This window comes from Microcebus murinus, chromosome 6 (genome assembly GCF_040939455.1).
Source record: "Microcebus murinus isolate Inina chromosome 6, M.murinus_Inina_mat1.0, whole genome shotgun sequence".
Lineage (NCBI taxonomy): Eukaryota > Metazoa > Chordata > Mammalia > Primates > Cheirogaleidae > Microcebus > Microcebus murinus.
The window spans coordinates 15,521,135-15,540,397 of NC_134109.1; the positions used below are offsets into that span (position 1 = coordinate 15,521,135).

Here is a 19,263-nt window from a genome sequence, read left to right on the forward strand (position 1 = left end):
TTCAGTTGAAATGTCAATTACAAACAGGATTGATCATTTTTTCCCATTAGGAACACAGGTAATCTTATTTGTCTTTACCTACATGATCTAAGCTGAATTTTGCTGGGCCTCTTTCTCAGATAGCATCATACCCCTGATAGGGCTCCCCACTTATACAGTGCGTGTGGTGTGTAGGTGTGTTTATCACCCACTAGACTAGAAGTCCTTTGTATGCAGGGACCAGTCTCAGGTATAGAAAGTACTTAAAAGTGTTAATTGTTGAAGAAAATGAGATTTAAGTGAAATGTAACATTAGAAAAAAGCTTTCCAGAAACAATACTAAAATATAATCATTTAAATTAACATTTACATAAATTAAAAGCTTCTTTGTTCCAGTTACTCAAACAACATGCCAAGTAAATATTGCAACATTAAGGAATAAAACTGTGTGACCCCAACAGCACTGTAATAGAGTCGATCACTCAAACCACAAGCCAAGTAAATATTAAATATTCTGTTGTAATGCTGTTGGGGTCACAGTTTTATTCCTTAGTGTCACAATACTGTAATAATAAGAATGCAGTACAATAATACAGTATAATAAATATTTCTAATACAGCCTAGAATTAAATGAAGCACTTCACATATATTTAATAGAAGTTATTGGATATTGCTTATTGTTATTCCTGTTTTATAGGAAACAAGCACAGAGAGGTTAAGACATTTGTACAAGGTCACCCAGCTCGAAAGTGTTGGAGTTAGGATTTGAGCCCAAACAAATTGACCTGAGTCTCCATCCTTAATAGCTTTACTTTGTATTGTACGTCCATACAGCTCTAAGGCATATCAACAATTTTTTTGGGGGGGCGTTCCCACTCAGCACTGATCAGCGTCTAGTTTTAGGGAGTATACTCTTAGAAGCACGGAAGGAAAAATACAATATTTGAATTGTCTTCATAAATGTCCAAGAATAAACGAATGACTCCAGCAATAATAGCATCTTACAGACCACTATTAACAACACAGGAATAAAACCCTGTACCAGGAACCGAAACAATACCCCCCTCCCATTTTATTTAATATTAAAAGCCTTGCTTTATTTGGAAACTCTTAAAATAAGCGGTCACACGATTAAAAAAAGCAGCGGCGCGCCCCCTCCCCGGCGGCCGGGCGCAGCTGTCCGCGCCTCCCCCGCGCGGCTGCCAGCATTCCAACTCTCTGAGGTCACGGCCACCGCCGCCTCCCCGGATCCGTCCGCCCGCCCGGCCGGCCCAAGGGGAGGGACGCCGGGCCCCGGCCGCCCCGCTGCTCCGGCCGCGCGTCCCGCGTCCGTCCGTCCGTCCGCCTTCCTGCCTCCTCCCGCCCCCGCGGGGCTCTTTGTGCGGCGCTCCTCGCCGGCCAGTCCCACCTCCAGGCCTTGTCCCTCGCCGTCGCCGGACCCTGCCCGGGGGAATGGTCTGCGGGCCGGGTTTTGGGAGACAGGAAGTGAGGCATGCGGGCCGCATGAGCGCGCGGCGGCGCGGACTGGCGTGCGGGCGCGGCTGCGGCGGCCGCGCGGCGGGGCCCCGGGAGGCGGGCCGCTGAACGGGGCGCGCGGCCCCGAGGATGCGGGAGCGGGAGCAGGTGAGGGCGCGGGGCCCCGGCCGGCGGGAGCGGGGCGGGCGCCCGAGCAGAGCGGTGGGGTGTGTCCGCACGCCGGGACCCCGGAGCGCGCCGGCCGGCCCGGAGAACAGGTCGCGCTTACCAGACCCTTAGCAGGAGCGTAACAAAGAGAAAGGTCTTCCTCCTCCAGGTTCGCTGCGATCTGCTTGAGCCATTTCTCACAGGGGTCTCGAACTTCAATTCGGAACTCCCCAGCCGATGGTTGCGGCTTAATTCTGGGTCAGGGTTTAAAAGATTTGGGCATATCTGTGCCTCTCAGAATATGTAAATGTGAAATTTGCCGGATAACTTTGACGAGAACGGGCGTGGGGAAGGACTGTTTGGTAACGCCTTGTTTTGTTTTTGGAGTAAGGAGTGTTTACTCTGGAAAAAAAGAATTCTTGGATCTGCAAATTCCGACTTGTGATTTCTGCAAATCCTGATTAGATTGGCCGCTCTTGGCATGCTCGTCCTATTTTCTTTTTTGCTGAGAGAGCCTTATAATAATAGCGTATGCTCACAAACACATTCAAAACATTCTTGTGCTCCAAGTGACAACCGCTGTATGCCTAATAGTTGCTGACAGGTTTTTTTTTTTAAGTTTGTGATACGACAGTAATTTTACTCTGAAAGTAGTTGTTTTTTGTTTCTAGGACATTTTATTCTCGAGTATCTATGCACCAGTTCTTTCCCTGTGAAACATAGGTTTGATTTAACACTACAGATACAGCTATTACTCTAAAAATGCCATATGCTCTCTCCTTTTAGTGATAATTTTAAAGCAACACTGGCAAAATTACATGTGGTGAAGACCTTAGCAGCAAGGGGGGCGGAAACAAGATTGAGAGTTAAAGTGTATTTGAGAAACTTTTGCAAGGGGATGTGGAGAGGAAAAGTTAAAACGAATTAACAAGTAGCTCAGATTACCTTTTGTAAACTTGTATTGATGATGTATTCGTTTTCTTACTACATAACAAAAGTATTGTAGAGAAATTATCTCCTAGATTTTTTCCGTTAAAAGCTATTTATAAATTGTGTTTAGTTAAATTATAATTCCAGATCCAACTCCTTTCATTGCATATCAGTTTACACCTGAAACAGACACCTCAGAAGCATCTAAAATTTTTATTCCTCTTGGTTTTAATATTATATTCAAACATTCATAACTTTATGACATTTGGCAGCAAATACTGTACATCACTGAAAATTAAGATGTGTAAATTATTAGTTTGTAAATGATGAAGCAGATTACTTTAACACAGTGGGCTTTACATAAATAAGCAAAAAGCAAGCCATTCTTATAGATAGATCTTGGGGGAAAAATGCACCTGATACACATCAACTTTTTCAATTAAATTATAACATCTACCAAAATAAAAGAGAAAATGTTGACTTTTCCTTATCCCTGATGCTGTAATACATTTCAAGTCTCTGGGACAATTGAAAGCTTTACTCTGAGTTTGCTTAATCAGAGCGTAAGTTAATAATTAAGTTATATAGTGTAGTATCTATTACCTTCAAGATATGGTTCCATGTAGTGAAGAGACTACCATATTTCAACAGCCCCTAATGCAAATATTTTTCTTTGCATCTATGCAATATCTTGTCTCTTCATCTATATTACTTAACCTGCTTCCAGTTACCATGGATTTGTATATAAAATTGAAATCCATCACCTCATCTCATGAAAGGGTGTTTAGTATATATGATATTATATAATCTTTTAAAATTTACACACTGTTTATCAGGTAATTTTCTAGTTAAAAGCTGACTAAGGTTCTCATTTCTTTATTTGTTTCATCTTGCTTCAACTATTTTGTTTATACCCCTGAACAGCAAAGAGCATCAAAAGCTATTGCAGGTGGAGACCCTATCTTTTTATAATGCTTATTTTCTGTACTCCTCTATAGTATGGTGCTTTTACCAGAAAGCACTTAGTAAATGCTGTTAATTAGCACAATGCTTTAGGTGGTTCTAGTTTTGTTTTTTCCTCTGGCCTTCTATCCCTTGCTTTTAACTTGTTTTCCTGGCTATCGGAGGATAACCAGAGCTCAAAAACAAATTAAAAACCCCAAATCAAAACCCAAACAAACAAAAAACCAGCCAGAGAAAACCGTGGGTTGGGTCCTTATTAGAGATACAGCTCTGTATGTAATTATAGCATGCTTGTAATCTCCTTAAGGACAGCAACGGCTTAGGATTCGTCTTGGATTTCTCACGATGCTCATTACGCTGCCTTGTACCCAGAGATGCAATACACATTTGTGGAATGGAATTTCAAAATGTTAAGTTTGGCAAAGCCTAGGGTAATAGCTCTGCCATTCCCTAGCCCTGACTGCCCATCACCTCTGGGGGCTGAGACGCAGTCAAGAGAGTGGACAGAGCAGCTGTTGGTTCCCAGCTCAGTCCGTCCTAGCGGGAAGCTGAGAAAGCCGCTTCTCCACCTGAGGCCTGGGTTCTGTCTGCCAGATTAAGAGGGTTGAGGGCAGACCCGGTCCCTCCGCGCGGTCTCCAGTCCAAGTTCATAGTAGGCCTCGCTAAGCGATTCATCCTCGAGGGCATCCTCTGCGCAGAGGAAGAGAGAAGGTGAGAACTGTCCCAGGGCTTTGGAAATATCCGAGAGAGTTTGTCAGTTCCATTAGTGGAAAAATAAATCCAACTGATATAAAAATCCCCAGCTGCCGCTCGCTTCCAATTTGCCACAGCTCAGAGGTTACCATCAACAGGCGTAGCCCACATCGTTGTAAGTGGCGTATTTTGGGGTCCTAAGGCTCCAAATCGGGCATCACGCAAAGCCCGCCCAATCCCCACCGCCTGTAGGGCTCGAGCTGGCCCCTTTAAAGGTTCCCTTCGCGAGCAGAGGGGCGGGTCCTCCTCGTTCGCTTCCGTCTGTAAACGGGGCCGCGAGCGGAGGGTTCCGGGGCCTTCCAAACTACCTGTTGGCCTGGCAACGCCGCCGGCTCTAACCCGGCTGGGGGGCTAGGGGAGGACACGTCCGCGGAGCCGGAGCCTGAGTTTTCCACTACGGGAGTAGCTTCATGGGTTTTCTAGATCCCATCCGCTCATTAACTCCAGATGGAGTTTAAGGCCTCGTCCGCCTCTTCTACTTGGCCACCTAGGTGTAGGTCTACCGCCGGGCGTCCCACCCCTGGAGAGGAGCCCCATGCCAGGGTTTTCAGAATTGCCCTTGTTCTGGTGATGATTCGACAACGAGCATTTGCTGGGGCTTTCCTGATGTTTATAAGTAAATCAGTTTGATGACGTCAATGCTTAGAAACCAGAAAGAGTTTCTACAAATACTTGTTAAGCATGTCCCCTTGTTTGAACCCCACAGCTGCCATAAATTACAGGGGATTGTTCCTCCCTTTTGCCTTCAGGGTTAATTTGCCTAAGACTGGAGTTGCCTTGCACTTTCTCATTTAAGGACTTAAGAACTCTGACATTTGGAGTATTGGGGAGCCCGGAAGGGCTACCCATGAAAAACAACACTTTATCCAAAAGAGGAAGAGGACCGCTAATTCTAACTACTAAATTTGGGATTATAGCAGTGCTGGCCTCTATCTCATTTAACCTGATATTAGCTGCATTTTGTTATCACTATTTAAAGAATAAAGTGAGGGGTGGAGTCAGACCCGGGGCCCAACAATCGCTCTGATGATAAATTTCCACCCTGCCTCCCAGGTCTTGCTAATGCCACCTTTTTCCAGTGGAGAGGGAAAGCTTATTCTTTGGGCACAGATTGATTGATTTTTTTTTTTGTTTGTTTGTTTTTTAAAGCAAAGCCCAGAGTTAACCATTGCTCATGTAACCAGCATTCCTCTTTCCTCAGCGCTGGCGTGGATGTTCCCTTCACCCGGCCTTTGGAGACTCAGTTGCTTTTTGATGGAGGCAGCGGCTGCTGGGTGAGCAGCCGGAGACAGGACAGTGTTCGTCCCTTTGGGAGAGGATCAATTTCTCCCGGCGTCACCACCGCTGGATTAGTGGGGTGCTTTTCCCTCTTTACGCCTCCACTCTTGAAGGGAGAAGATGCCACTGCCATTTGGGTTGAAACTGAAACGCACCCGGCGCTACACCGTGTCCAGCAAGAGCTGCCTGGTTGCCCGGATCCAGCTGCTCAATAACGAGTTTGTGGAGTTCACGCTGTCTGTGGAGAGCACTGGCCAGGAGAGCCTAGAGGCTGTGGCCCAAAGACTGGAGCTGCGGGAGGTAAGCCGCTAAAAAGACTGCGGGGCTTCTCTGGCCTGGCTTCATTCCTTGCTTCCTGTCCGCTTTAACGCATGCTGGCTGTGTTAGCCCACCAGACCATGAGAGCATGTCCCTGACTGTGGTGTCTGAGCGGAGCTTGCAAGTCCCTTCCCCATGAGGCAGTAGTTCAGAACAAGAAGTCTTCCTTTAGGTGTGCCACATAAGTGAATTGACAGTGCCTGAGTTTTGTACATGTTTATATTCCACCCAAGCTGAAATCCTTAATCATATATGAATGCCCTTTGGGTTGTCCAAGTTTCTGTTATATTGGATAACACCAAATGGGTCATCCTGGTTTCTGGTACAGTTGATTGACTTCATTCTTTCAGCATTCATTGACTTAAAATTCATTGACTGTTTTCCACAGGCTAGGCCAAGATTCCAGAGACATCTTGCCTGAGTTTGAATTCTGGTTTCCTCACCAACTGGTTGTGTAACCTTGGGCAAGTTATTTGATATCTCTGAGCCCCAGGTCTCCATCTAAATCATGGGGATAACCGTGGTGCCTAATTCTCAGAGTGGTTGCATGATTTAATGTGTGTGTGAAGCGATAATCTCTAATAACCAGTTTGTTAGAGTACTCATAGAAAGGTTTGCCCAGGGAAACTTCTAATCTAGTCGGTAAGAAGTTGTAGAGTCCTCACACATCCATATAATATCTTTTTTTTTTTTTTTGACACAGAGTCTCACTCTGTTGCCCAGGCTAGAGTGGCGTCAACTTAGCTCACAGCAACCTCAGACTCCTGGGTTCGAGCAGTCCTACTGCCTCAGCCTCCCCAGTAGCTGGGACTACAGGCGGGTACCACCATGCCCTGCTAATTTTTATATATATATATGTTTTTTTTTTAGTTGTCTAGCTAATTTCTTTCTGTTTTTTTTTAAGTAGTGACAGGGTCTCCTCTTGCTCAGGCTGGTCTCGAACTCCTGAGTTCAAACGATCTGCCCGCCTTGGCCTTTCAGAGTGCTAGGATTACAGGCTTGAGCCACCAGGCCTGGCCTCCATCCCGTTTTCAATAGAAATTATATTAGAATTTATATCCCTACCAACAGTGTATAAGCATTCTTTTTAATTGACAGCTTTGCCAACATCTGTTATTGTTTGGCTTTTTAATAATAGCCAGTTTGGCTGGGTACAGTCGCTTCTGCCTGTAATCCCAACACTTTGGGACACCGAAGCAGGAAGATCGCTTGAGGCCAGGAGTTCGAGGCTGCAGTGAGCTATGATCTTGTCAGTGCATTCCAGCCTAGGTGACTGAGCAAGACCCTGTCTCAGGAAAAAAAAAAGCCATTCAGACTGGTGTAAGATGATATCTCATTGTGGTTTTCACTTGCATTTCTCTGATTAATGATGTTGAGCATTGTTTCATATGCTTGTTGGCCATTTGTATGTCTTCTGTTGAAAAATGTCTGTTCTTGTCCTTTGACCACTTTTTAATGATTTTTTTGTTGTTGAGTTGTTTGATTTCCTTGAAAATTCTGATGTTAGTCCCCTGTTGGTGTGTAGTTTGCAAATATTTTCTCCCATTCTGCAGGTTGTCTAATGTCTTAAATTTAAAATGCTATGTAAGGCCTGTGGAGAAAGAGCTGTAATTAAACTTAGGAGCCTCCTTGCCTTTGGATGCCTGGTTTTGGGGTAAGAACGTTAGGGAAACTGGCTGTTCTACTTAAACAGTCAAGAATAGATGAACTTTGCCCCTGGTGACTATCCAATCTTTGGGTCACTCAGTATTGAAGACCTATAAGTGCTAAGCTCATAGAAGCTAGGAGCTTCCCTAGTGTTGTTATCAAGAAGGAAACAGGCATGATGCATACTATGATAAGGGAAATTGAGGGTGTACTACAGGTCAGAGGGCTGCATAGCTAAGGGATTGCTTCTCAGGGAAAGTGATGTCTGAGCTGGGGGCAAGGGCATCCTGTTGAGGCTAGAAAACAGTATTCTGACAGACGCACCTGCATGAGGCCAAAGACAACGAGGAGGCAACTAGTCTGTTGGAAGCCCAAATTGCAGGAGGGAAAGACTAAGACACTCAGCCATGTAATGCAAGGGTTTTTGTTAAAGGGTTTGGACTCATCCAGAGGGTAGTGGGGAAGATAGTGAAGGGTTTAAATGGGTATGATATGATTGTTTTTTGCAAAGAGCAAGCCCTCTGGGAAAGATGAGAGAAGAGCAGTTCAAGTTTAGATAGTGGCCACCTGGATTTGGATGGGGATGGAGAGGAGTGGTTGGAAGATTCAGGACATACTTACCAAGTGTTGGGGAAGAATTGGCATGGGTCTGGGTTAATGCTCAGGTTTTCAGTAGATGGTGGGGGCTTTAGCTGAGAGAGGAAACCTAAAAGAAATTTCAGATCTATTGGGGGCAAGGAGAAATGTGTGGTTAGTTCAGTCTGGAAACAAACATGGAGTTTGTGGTGCCATTTGGATAAGTTGAACAGACAGATGGATATGCTGGTCAGGGGTTCACGAGGAGATTTGGGAAACATCAGCCTAGGTTAATCAAAGCCAGGAGAGAGTATGAGGCTGTCCAGGGGAGAAAGAGGACATAGCAGACCCCTCAGGGTGGAATAGAGGAGGAGAGAGCCTTGGAAAGAAACTGAGATGGAACAGCTTGAGAAAGAAATAGTAAACCAGAACATCTGGCCTCAGTAACCAGTCCTGCTTGCTTGCATTGATTCTCTTTTTTTTAAGAGATGGATGGGGCAGCACTATGTTGTCCAGGTTGCTGTACTTCTGGGCTCAAGTGATTCTTCCAGCCCTCAGCTGCCTCCTGGGTTACTGGGATTATAGGCCCATGCCACCACACCCAGTTTATTCTTTTTTTTTTTTTTTTTTATGCTTGCTTCACCCATCTTTAATTTTTCCTATTTGGTTTCTTTTTCCTGTAACCTTCTTCCTCATACACCAGGTCTGTCTACAACCCCTAGAGAGTTAGCTTCTTGAGGAACTGTGGCTTATTTATTTTTGTACTCAGGGTATTGGATGTGGAATGTGCTCAATAACTACAGGATGAACTGAACCTACAAGCATTCCTTTCCTTCTGCTAGGCAAGAAGTCCAGAGAAGTTGCCATTCCTTGTTAGAGGTTATCAGTCTCAGGAAACAAGTGACTTTATATAGCTGTGGGTATGAGCCTGATTTTTTTTTTTTTTTTTTAACAGGAAAGCAGAGTGCTTTGAGAGGAAACAGGCATAGTCCCTAGAAAACATTTTGCTCATGGAGAGATGATTCCACCATCTCCAACATTTAACAACAGTCATGGTTAGAAAGTTTGTATAGCAAACTTTTTCTCAGAAGCTCTGCTCTGGCAGCATGTAAACAGATGGCCCAGGCATCAGGCCTAATCTTACCAAATGACTGTTCAGAAATAATCTGAGTGGGGTAACACCTGTTTCCAGTTTGTGTGCATATAGCACGTCTGATTCATACCAAGAAATATTTTGATATGTTGGTTTCTTTCACTGTTCTCCCACCAAGCAAACCTGGAATTGTCATAGCGTGTAGATTTGGCTGATAAGCTTAGCTATGGCCCAAATTGGGGGGAAAAAAATCTTTACTCTTCCTAATTGAATACTGCTTACTTCAACAATGACAATTATAAGGGCCACACACAATAATACCATTATAAAGCTATACTCAGGGGCTTCAACTATGTCAGTAATATTTTATTAAGCTGGGTATATGGATATATGGTTTTGGTTTTTCTTTTTTTAAGCCTTCATATTTTTACAAATGTCTGAGATTTTATACTAAAGAAATTAAAAACAAAGGTGCATATACTTTATATCCAATTTAGTTAGCTTTCTAACTTTTTTCTACATTCACTCTATTCGAACTACATAAAGTGACTTTTAAAAATGGGAAAATGAATTATTTTAGGAAAATACTGTGGTTTGTTATAGCAATAGCCTCTCAGAGCTGTTGAAATTCTCTGCCTGTTATTCATTCTGAGTTTCAAAACATTTTTTTCAAGAGAGGCTGCGAAAGTCTTTATGGAATTTAAGAGGAATTAGAAAAGCTTCTCTCCAGTATTGAAAATATGTTATAGAGATTTAAAGGAGGCGGTGAGACATGGTCACTCTCATGAGGTAGTAGCACCATAGTGCAATCAGCGCAGTCTACAGTCCAGTGATCAGGCTTAAAAATCTAATGTCATGGGGAGGAAGACTTGTAAAACCAGGACACAAGTTTAGTAATTTATAATTCGATATGGAAATGCCAAGAGCCCCGAGTATGTGTGTCCCCCTGGCCAGGCCAACATCTCCCTGAAGGCAAGTCACGTGGGAGCCAGAACAAATCAGAAGTTGATCAGTGAGTATGGAATCAAAGATGAGGTGTTGTCTTTAAAAAGTCACATATTTTTATAAGGGGAATAGTGCTACGTACAGGACCAGACAAGTTCCTTTGAGTAAGGACACCCTTTCCTCGGGGCAGTGCTGCTTCAGTGGGCACTGCCTATATTTGTCTCTAGAGAAGGCTGTTTAACAGAGTTAAGACAATCTGCAGTAGTCAGAAACACCTGGCTTTGGATCCCAATGCTGCCACTTAAGTAATTATTAAATTAATTTTCTAAGTCCACTGGTGTTTCATCTGTGAATCGGGGATGCTAATAGTATCTACTTGATGGTGATTGTAGGGATTCAATATGTAAAACATTTAGCAGAGGACCTGGTATCCGGGAAATTCTCAATAAGTGTTAGTCTAAATTACCATTGTTGTTATTACTGACGAAATTGTCTTTAGGTGAACTCTTTTCGTTTGTAAATATTGTTTTTTTTTCCATTTACTGAAAGAATACATGCTTGTTTGTAAAGTGTTCTTATGGTGGGCACTGGTAATCACACTTCTCACACATTACTAAACTTAGAATGTTTGTATGTCATTGTAATTTGGCAAGTCATATTTGAACTTCTGATTCCTTGTCAGCTGAAAAAAACTAATTTGTACAACGGCGCTGCCCATCGCCCTGAGGAAACAGCTTGAGAAGTGTTTAGCTCTCTGTTAGCCTGTTTTCTTCCTCCAATCCCTAGGATAAAAAAAAAAAAAGCTTTATGAACTTTTGGATTAAGGTTTATATTTTTTTCATTAGGGTATGTCTTTTTAAATATTATTAATTAATAGATATATACTTTTTCCCTTTTCGTTCTCTCTCTCTCTCTCTCTCTCTCTTTTTTATTTTTTAGAGACAGGGTCTTGCTCTGTTTCTTAGGCTGGAGTACAGTGGTACGATCACAGCTCACTGCAGCCTTGAACTCCGAGGGCTCAAGCAATCCTCCCATCTCAGCCTCCTGAGTGGCTGGGACTACAGGTGCTCACCACTATGCCTGGCTAATTTTTTAATTTTTGTAGAGTTGGGGTCTTACTGTGTTGTCCAGGTTGGTCTCTAACTCCTAGCCTGAAGAGATCTCCTGCCTCTGCCTCCTAAAGTACTGGAATTCCAGGTGTGAGCTACCTGGCTATTGCTCAATATTTAGATATTATAATTACATTTTTCATCATGCCATCAGAGATATTAATCGGATTCACTGCAAACTATTACTTGTATACTCTGCTTTCCTCCATCTTATTTTTTTTTTTTTCCAGAGAATCAGCTTTTTATTTTATTGGCAGGCTCAGAGGGGCATACCACCAAACTCTGAGCGTCCTCCATCTTAAAGTCCTTATTCAGTTTAAATTTACATTTGGTTGGAGTTTTAAAAAGTTTTATAATCCTCAGGCTATTAAAACCATGGAAGGCTTTCCAAGATCTTTTTTTTGTGTCTTTGCTATAACATTGTGTTAGTTTTATAACTTAAATCTTAGAGGGCAGTTTTCTTTCAGTTGGTGCTGAGGGGTCTTCATGTGTTGGGGGGGGATCCTCATTATTCCTTGCAAATATAGCCTACATATCACTACAGTTTTGAAGTTGAGTTAAATATTGAGCCGCTAAAATTATCTCCAAAGTATTTTGTTGAAGAAGATGGAAAGTCTTGTCAAATTTACAAGTTCTTACTGTGGCCTCTCATTTCTTGATTATAGGCTTTGGGTATTTGGTTATCCTATTTTGGTTTATCAGAGATCTTTGTGAAATGCTTTCAAATTGTATTTGCAATGCATTACAAACATGTCAAGTTTTTGTTCTTTAGAATATAAGCTCCATCAAAGTAGGACTCTTGTTCACTGGTGTATCACCAGTGTCCGGTATAGTGCCTTCCACTTTGCAGTAGATAGTTGCTAAATAATTGTCTACTTAGTTTAAAAATTAAGATTCTTGTTTTGAATTCAGATTGAGCATGGACAACAGTTGAGGGAAGTCAGCCTTTATTTGCCCTATGATTTTATTTCCTCAAGAGAGTTGCACATTTACAAAGCTTCATACACAGGTATAAAAAGCACCATCTTTATACTTTTGTTTATTTTTCACTTTGGGGTTTCTTCTGAAAGACTTAGAATGTGATATAGTTCTGGGAACTCCCTGAGTTAAGATTGCTGTGTAAGGAAGTGTTAGCTTCCTCACTGAACTTTGAGCAGATTCTTCTCTTAGTGCCTTATGGCATATGGGGTTATTTTTTGGCTAAGGAATCTGTTAGAATAGAGAGGAACTAAACATAATGCAAACCATTACTCTCAAGCACAACTTTTAGAAAGTGTTCTTGGGCATCAGAGCTTCTTATTTTAAATTAGCGTCTTAGGTATTCCAAATATCCACTGACCTTATCTTGACTGTTATCTGAGTAGACATCAGGAATTTCCTGCTCCTTTCTTTCTGTACTAGCTGTTTTCAGTTGGACTCTAAAAATAGCCAAAATATGTGTAAGGTAAAAGTATAATACCTGGAAACTTTTCTACCATTTGGACTGAGTAATTTATTCACATATGTATAAAACCGATAAGATGGAGGTATAGACAAAAATCAGTAAATATTTTCAGTTTGAACTATTGGACCATCTAAAGCAAATATAATGTTAGGTCAGCCTCTCATTTGGATAAAGAAAGTTTTCCAAAGTCTAAAACCAATCGTCAGGTGTTTTCTTGATGTTTAAGTTTTCTGTTACTTTTCTCATTTAATCTAGATAATTAAGAATTAGTCATATAAATAAATATGGGAATTACACATACAAACATGAAGATATGCATTTTAAAGTGTATAACACAGAATCATATAAGTTATTACAGAATTTAGAAACCTGTTTATTTAAAGAATGGAGTAAGAGTCAACCTAGGCTTAATATCTAATATATTTAAAGGCAAATGATTTGAGATGTTTTTCTTCCAGTACTAGATTTTTCTCTTGAGACACCAATGATTTCCTTGACTCTTAGCATCAATTTGTCACAGTAGTGTTGTCTCATGACCATATGGAATGAAGCATGAATTTGCTTATATGAGGAGACTTGTGAGTTGAGTCATAAAATGGGGGAACTAATGTTGTTTTGGGGGCTCTAAGTTCTGTCATTGACCTTGGTGTATGTCTTCAGATTCCATTCCTTATAAGTCTAGAAAAGGGGTCCTCAAACTTTTTAGACAAGGGGCCAGTTCATTGTCCCTCAGACCGTTAGAGGGTCATTGGAGAGTGCCGCGCACATTCCACACATGTGCACTGTGGGCCCGGAACGAGTTGGCTGCTAAGCAGGACAGGCAGCAGCAGCAAAAACACCTGGCAGGCCGGATAAATGTCCCCGGCGGGCCGTATGTGGCCCGAAGGCTGTAGTTTGAGGATGCCTGGTCTAGAAGCTTTGATGGCTTTCTGCTGTCTCCCATTTTGGTGAATGAGCATTATTGTGCTGGAAGCTTAACTTGCCTTATCTCATTTAATCTTCACAATGAGTTAGCCAGTTATCTTTTCCATTTTAAAATGAGGAAACTGAAGTTATGAAAAGTTTGGGTGATTTGCTAGAAATCACGCAGCTAATAAACAACAGAGCCAGAATTTGAGTTCTTATCTGTCAGACTTCTGCTTTAACTTTAAATTTATGGGGGTCGTGGACCCCTTTGAGAACCTGATGACAACACAGAATTTTGCCCACAATTTCAGATAGTTCATTGCCACTCCCTCCCCCAATCTGTCCACGGGCCCAGGCTGTGGGCCTGGAGGACTCCTGGATGAGGCAGTTTTCTCCTGTCCCTACATAGCAGGATCTTTCTTCAGAGTAAGAAAGGTAGGATGGAATATTTGTGAGCAATTCAAGACCTTCATGTTTTATCTATTCATTTATTCAAGATAGTGTTTCATTCTTTTGCCCTCGCTAGAGTATAGTGCTGTGATCGTAGCTCATTGCAATCTCAAACTCCTGGGCTCAAGTGATCTTCCTGCTTCCTGCTACTGGGAGAGTAGCAGGGACTACTGGCGCATGCCACCATGCCAAGCTAATTTTTGTATTTTTTTGTAGAATTAGGGGTCTCCCTGTGGTGCTCCGGCTGATCTCGAGCTCCTGGCCTCAAGCGATCCTCCCACCTCAGTCTCCCAAAGTACTAGGATTACAGGTGTGAGCCACTGGCCTGGCCAAGACCTTCATGTTTTTAAGAAAATAATTTGCCTCTGAATATAGTGCTCCCTTACCCCCTTTTCTGTCACAAGTGCCCTTTTCCCCTTGGCCTTCGTCTTGGCCTTCTCAGAAAGGATCATTTGGGTTATTCATTTCCTCCATGGCCAACTTACTATTAAGGAAAAGTCCCTTCTCAAGGAGGAAAGAGGGGAGGTTGTGAGTGGGAATTCTTTCATTGTACCATTGATAATAGATCCATGTTTGTCTTCCCTACCAGGCAGCACCTCTGTGCCCACCTAGGCAGTAGGTGTGTAACAAATCTCCAGTGAATGAATGGATGACTCATATTCCTTTATATATTCATCAAATTCCTGGTCCAGTTGTTGAGCCCTCCATGTCATTCTTTTTTTTTTGAGACAGAGTCTCACTTTGTTGCCCAGGCTAGAGTGCCGTGGCGTCAGCCTAGCTCACAGCAACCTCAAACTCCTAGGCTCAAGCAATCCTTCTGCCTCAGCCTCCCGAGTAGCTGGGACTACAGGCATGTGCCACCATGCCCGGCTAATTTTTTCTACATATATATATATTTTTTTTTTTTTTAGTTGGCCAATTAATTTCTTTCTATTTTTAGGAGAAATAGAGTCTCGCTCTTGCTCAGGCTGGTTTCGAACTCTTGACCTGAAGTGATCCTCCCGCCTCGGCCTCCCAGAGTGCTAGGATTACAGGTGTGAGCCACCTCAGCTGGCCAATATTTCTTTTCTATTAACAAGGACTCATATCATTTCTTAATAGTATGCTGGTTTACCAAATGTTTTCCTATTCGGTTCTCCAAGCAATTTGTTCATAAACAAATGCCACTTAGATTTCCTTTATCTTTTAATGATCTGACAGGATATCCAGAGGCAATTTAAATTTTTGCTTAAGATGCTAATTTCCTATAATCTGAGATCAACGGACAGGAAAAATAAAAGATACTAATCTAATTTCCCTAGAAGAAACTATGCATGTCACAAATTCTGCAAAAGAAATGGTACCATGTAGTAGAAATAACTTTCCCATCACTTTCTATGGATCACCAAAATGAGATTGCTAAAATGTATACAGTGTTTAGATTTGTAAGTAGGACAGAGGAGTTGCGTTATTTTAAATAAGCTTTAACTGAAGAGGCTAAGAAAATACACAAATAATCTCATGCCAGGTGCAGAAGCTCATTTTCTTTGAGTTTAAAAACAACTTGTCTTGGCTCAGTCATGTAACAGTTATTTAGACAGCTCAGACTTTGTTGACTTGTCAAATTAATTTCAAAGTCAAGTGCATTTTCAGTAGATTGAACTTTGTACCATTCAATTCAACTACAGTTGGCAAAGTGAGGGTTTAGAGGCAATAAGGTAGAGTTTTAGTGCCAGATAGTCTTGGGTTCAAATTCCTGCATACCACTAGTGTGACTCAAGGAAACCAACTTGACTTTTCTGGGTTTTGTTTTTTTCTCTGTGATATGGTTGCATGGGACAAGAATGATTATTATTTACTGGGTACTGACCATACACCAAGCACTGTACTATATGCTTTACATATGTTAATTTAACCCTAAATATAATCAACCTCCTATTTCCTCCTACCATCTTGGTGATGGAGTGGACTAAAGACCAGCAGTGTCCACAGGACAATTTTTTTTTTTTTTTTTTGAGACAGAGTCTCGCTTTGTTGCCCAGGCTAGAGTGAGTGCCGTGGCGTCAGCCTAGCTCACAGCAACCTCAAACTCCTGGGCTCGAGTAATCCTTCTGCCTCAGCCTCCCGGGTAGCTGGGACTACAGGCATGCGCCACCATGCCCGGCTAATTTTTTATATATATCAGTAGGCCAATTAATTTCTTTCTATTTATAGTAGAGACGGGGTCTCGCTCTTGCTCAGGCTGGTTTTGAACTCCTGACCTTGAGCAATCCGCCCGCCTCGGCCTCCCAAGAGCTAGGATTACAGGCGTGAGCCACAGCGCCCGGCCTTACAGGACAATTTTTTTTTTTTTATGAGACAAGGTCTTGCTCTGTCTCCTAGGCTAGATAGAGCACAGTGGTGTCATAGCTCACTGCAACCTCAGCCTCTCGGGCTCGAGTGATCCTCTTTCCTCAGCCTCTCGAGTAGCTGGGGCTACAGGCGCATGCCACTACTCCTGACTAATTTTTGAATTTTTTTTTTTTTTTAGAGATGGAGTCTTGCTATGTTACTCAGGCTGGTCTCAAATTCCTAGCCTCAAGTGATCCTCCTGCCTCAGCTTCCCAAAGTGTTGAGATTATAGGCATGAGCCACCACTTGCCATTAAGCATAAGTAATAATGAAGAATATGTCTAAAATTGTACATTATTGTTTATATAATGTCTGCCACACCCCCCCCCCCACTAGAGTGCAGACTTCACTCTACACTGCTGTACAACCAGTGCCTAAGTAGGGCAGCTAGTTAGTGACAGCCCCTAACTAGAATTTAGATCTTCTAGCTCCTGGTTTAACGCTTTTTCCTCAACAACACACTACTTTCCCATTGAGCCATTGACATTTTCCTAAAAGAAAAGCAATCCAAGTGTTGGTATTTTCTATTTATTTTAAAAGGAAAGAAAGAGAAAGAAAAGAAGTTACCAAAGTCAACCCTGTTAGTGAAGGAAATATTTAAGTGTGGAATTTCTTCTAACGAGATATAATACAATATGAAATTTTATACTATTTGAGTCTTGAAACCCGTGATAATAAGAGCTTGTATTACTTGAACACTTACTGCATGAGATACTTTTGTAAGTGCTTTAAATGTTTTTTGCTGATTTTGATCCTCACAGCAATCCTATGAGTGAGGCACTATTATATTCATCTCTATTTTACAGATGTGTAAACTGAGCCACAGAGGTATCAAGTGACTTGCTCATGATCACATGGCAGAAACCACAGTAGAGTAGCTCTTCTGGCTCCTTGATCAGCGTCTTTCTTCGCAGGATATAAACTTGGGCAAGTGGCAGGTGGCCTGCTGTGGAGTTCATGCCCTTAATGACAGCCTGGTGCAGTGTGGCCTCCCAAATCTCATGGAGATTGTTATAAGTACTCTTGAGATATTTGTTACCATTTGTTTTAATTTTATTTTACAATTCATCATTTTGCTTAAAATATGTTTTTGAAGTCACATCAGACAAAGAAAGATAAGCGTGAGAAGAAACATGAGTCATCAGTAGGCCAGCAAGACATTGCTGGGGAATCCCTGAGGTGTTCAAGGCAGAGTTGTCTGATGGGAAGCCTTTGGTAACTTGTTCCCTGACAGAGCTGGAAGTATCAGGCTGATGAAATACATACCAGGAGAGTTTTCCTGCTGAGACATTTTCCAAAGCAGTATCTGTTGCACTACTGTTGAATGAATTTGGGGGTTTCTAGAGTCAGACTCTACTTCCAAGTAAGAAGAAATGGTGTAACTAGTGAATCCATTGATGTGCTTGCTGCCTTTACTGATGAGCTCAATCACTGCTAGTTAGCTGTGATTGAAGAATGAGAGGATCTGGTTTATTCTGTATGTGGATCCTAACAAAATAACCTTCTGTATGGTCTAATGGAGCACATTAGCCTTTCCTTGTATTTAAACTTTGTACAATAACATCTTAGTTGTTGTACATTCTTGGTAGTAAAATGTATATACAGTCATGTGCCACTCAATGATAGTTTGGTCAATGACAGACTCCATATATGATGGTGGTCCCAGAAGATTATTAATTGATTAAATAATTACTTAGAGACAGGGTTTTGCTATTTTGCCCAGGCTGGTCTTGAACTCCTGGACTCAAGTGATTCTCCTACCTTAGGATCCTCCTGAGTAATTGGACTGTAGGTGCCTGCTACTGTACCCAATGTCCATAAGATTATAATACTATATTTTTTACTATATATCTATGTTTGGATACACAGATACTTACCATTGTGTTGCAGTTGCCTACAGTATTCTGAACAGTAGCATGCTGTACAGGTTTGTAGTCTAGAAGTAATAGGCTATACTGTATTGCCTAGGTGTGTAGCAGGCTATACCATCTAGATTTGTGTAAGTACACTCTTGAAGTTCAAACAATGTCATTAGAAATTGCCTAATGATGTATTTCTGGGACTGTTTCACCTGTCGTTAAGTGATGCATGAGTCTACTAAAATTTCCCTCTTAATCCTAGTTTACTCTTTAAAAATGTGTTGATATTGTTATAATTTTATAGTTGGATATCTTTCTCCATAGCACTTATCAGTATCTGGCATACCATATATTTTGCTTTTTTGTCTTTTTTCCCCTACTGGAATGTAAGCTATGTTGAGGGCAGGAATTTTTAAAGAATCTTATTGCATTTGAGTCATCATATTCTTTATAGCATCTGATTGTCCAGGGTGGTAAATAGAAAAGCAATGAGCAATTCATCTGTGTAGATTCTAATTCATGCCTTGGACCTTCTTTCAATCCCAGAAATTGGCTTATAATTTGACACTTTTCCTGAAAAATACTACAACCACAAAAATCTGGCCACTAGAGGGGTTCAGTTACTTGTACTTCATTTTAATAAAATTTCAGAATAATTTAGAAGACCAAGATGTAGTTTTATTTTTTAAAATATGGAACACTTCAGGAATCCATGTGTTATTCTTGCTTAGGGGCCATGTTAATCGTCTCTGTATCATTCCAATTTTAGTATGTTACTGAAGCGAGTACTGATTATTTGGAGTCTTCATTTAGATGTGATAGAGTGTAATCGTATTGTATATTATGTGGCTGTAAAATAGATAGTATTTGATTAAGGATAGAAGAAAATGGATTAAAGTTAAACAGAAAAGGAAAAAGTTCTCCCTGCTTCAAAGCAATGTGACCACTGCTCTCTCACAAGGAAGAAGTAAGATACTTCATTATTTATGGCAGACTCGGTGTAGAGGGAAGCTCCAGGTT

At 41.6% G+C, this 19,263-nt stretch overlaps 1 protein-coding gene and 1 non-coding gene across 3 annotated transcripts in view; one reads left to right on the forward strand and one right to left on the reverse strand.

Annotated features, from left to right (window-relative positions):
* Positions 1–1,172: 1,172 nt before the first annotated feature.
* PTPN21 (protein tyrosine phosphatase non-receptor type 21) overlaps positions 1,173–19,263 on the forward strand; it is a 75,591-nt gene continuing 57,500 nt past the window's right edge. Inside the window, exons 1-3 of one of the 2 annotated variants that reach the window (XM_076003787.1) lie at positions 1,173–1,447; positions 1,727–4,206; positions 5,450–5,826. In XM_076003787.1, the coding sequence (XP_075859902.1) occupies positions 5,647–5,826 (180 nt within the window). In that variant the 5' untranslated portion in view covers positions 1,173–1,447; positions 1,727–4,206; positions 5,450–5,646. Of the gene's footprint in view, positions 1,603–1,726; positions 4,207–5,449; positions 5,827–19,263 lie in introns of both variants that reach the window. The other variant, XM_076003786.1, reaches the window with a different exon arrangement.
* LOC142871664 (U6 spliceosomal RNA) lies at positions 18,930–19,031 on the reverse strand. The gene has a single exon (XR_012919893.1). It is a non-coding gene; the product is annotated as a U6 spliceosomal RNA (small nuclear RNA).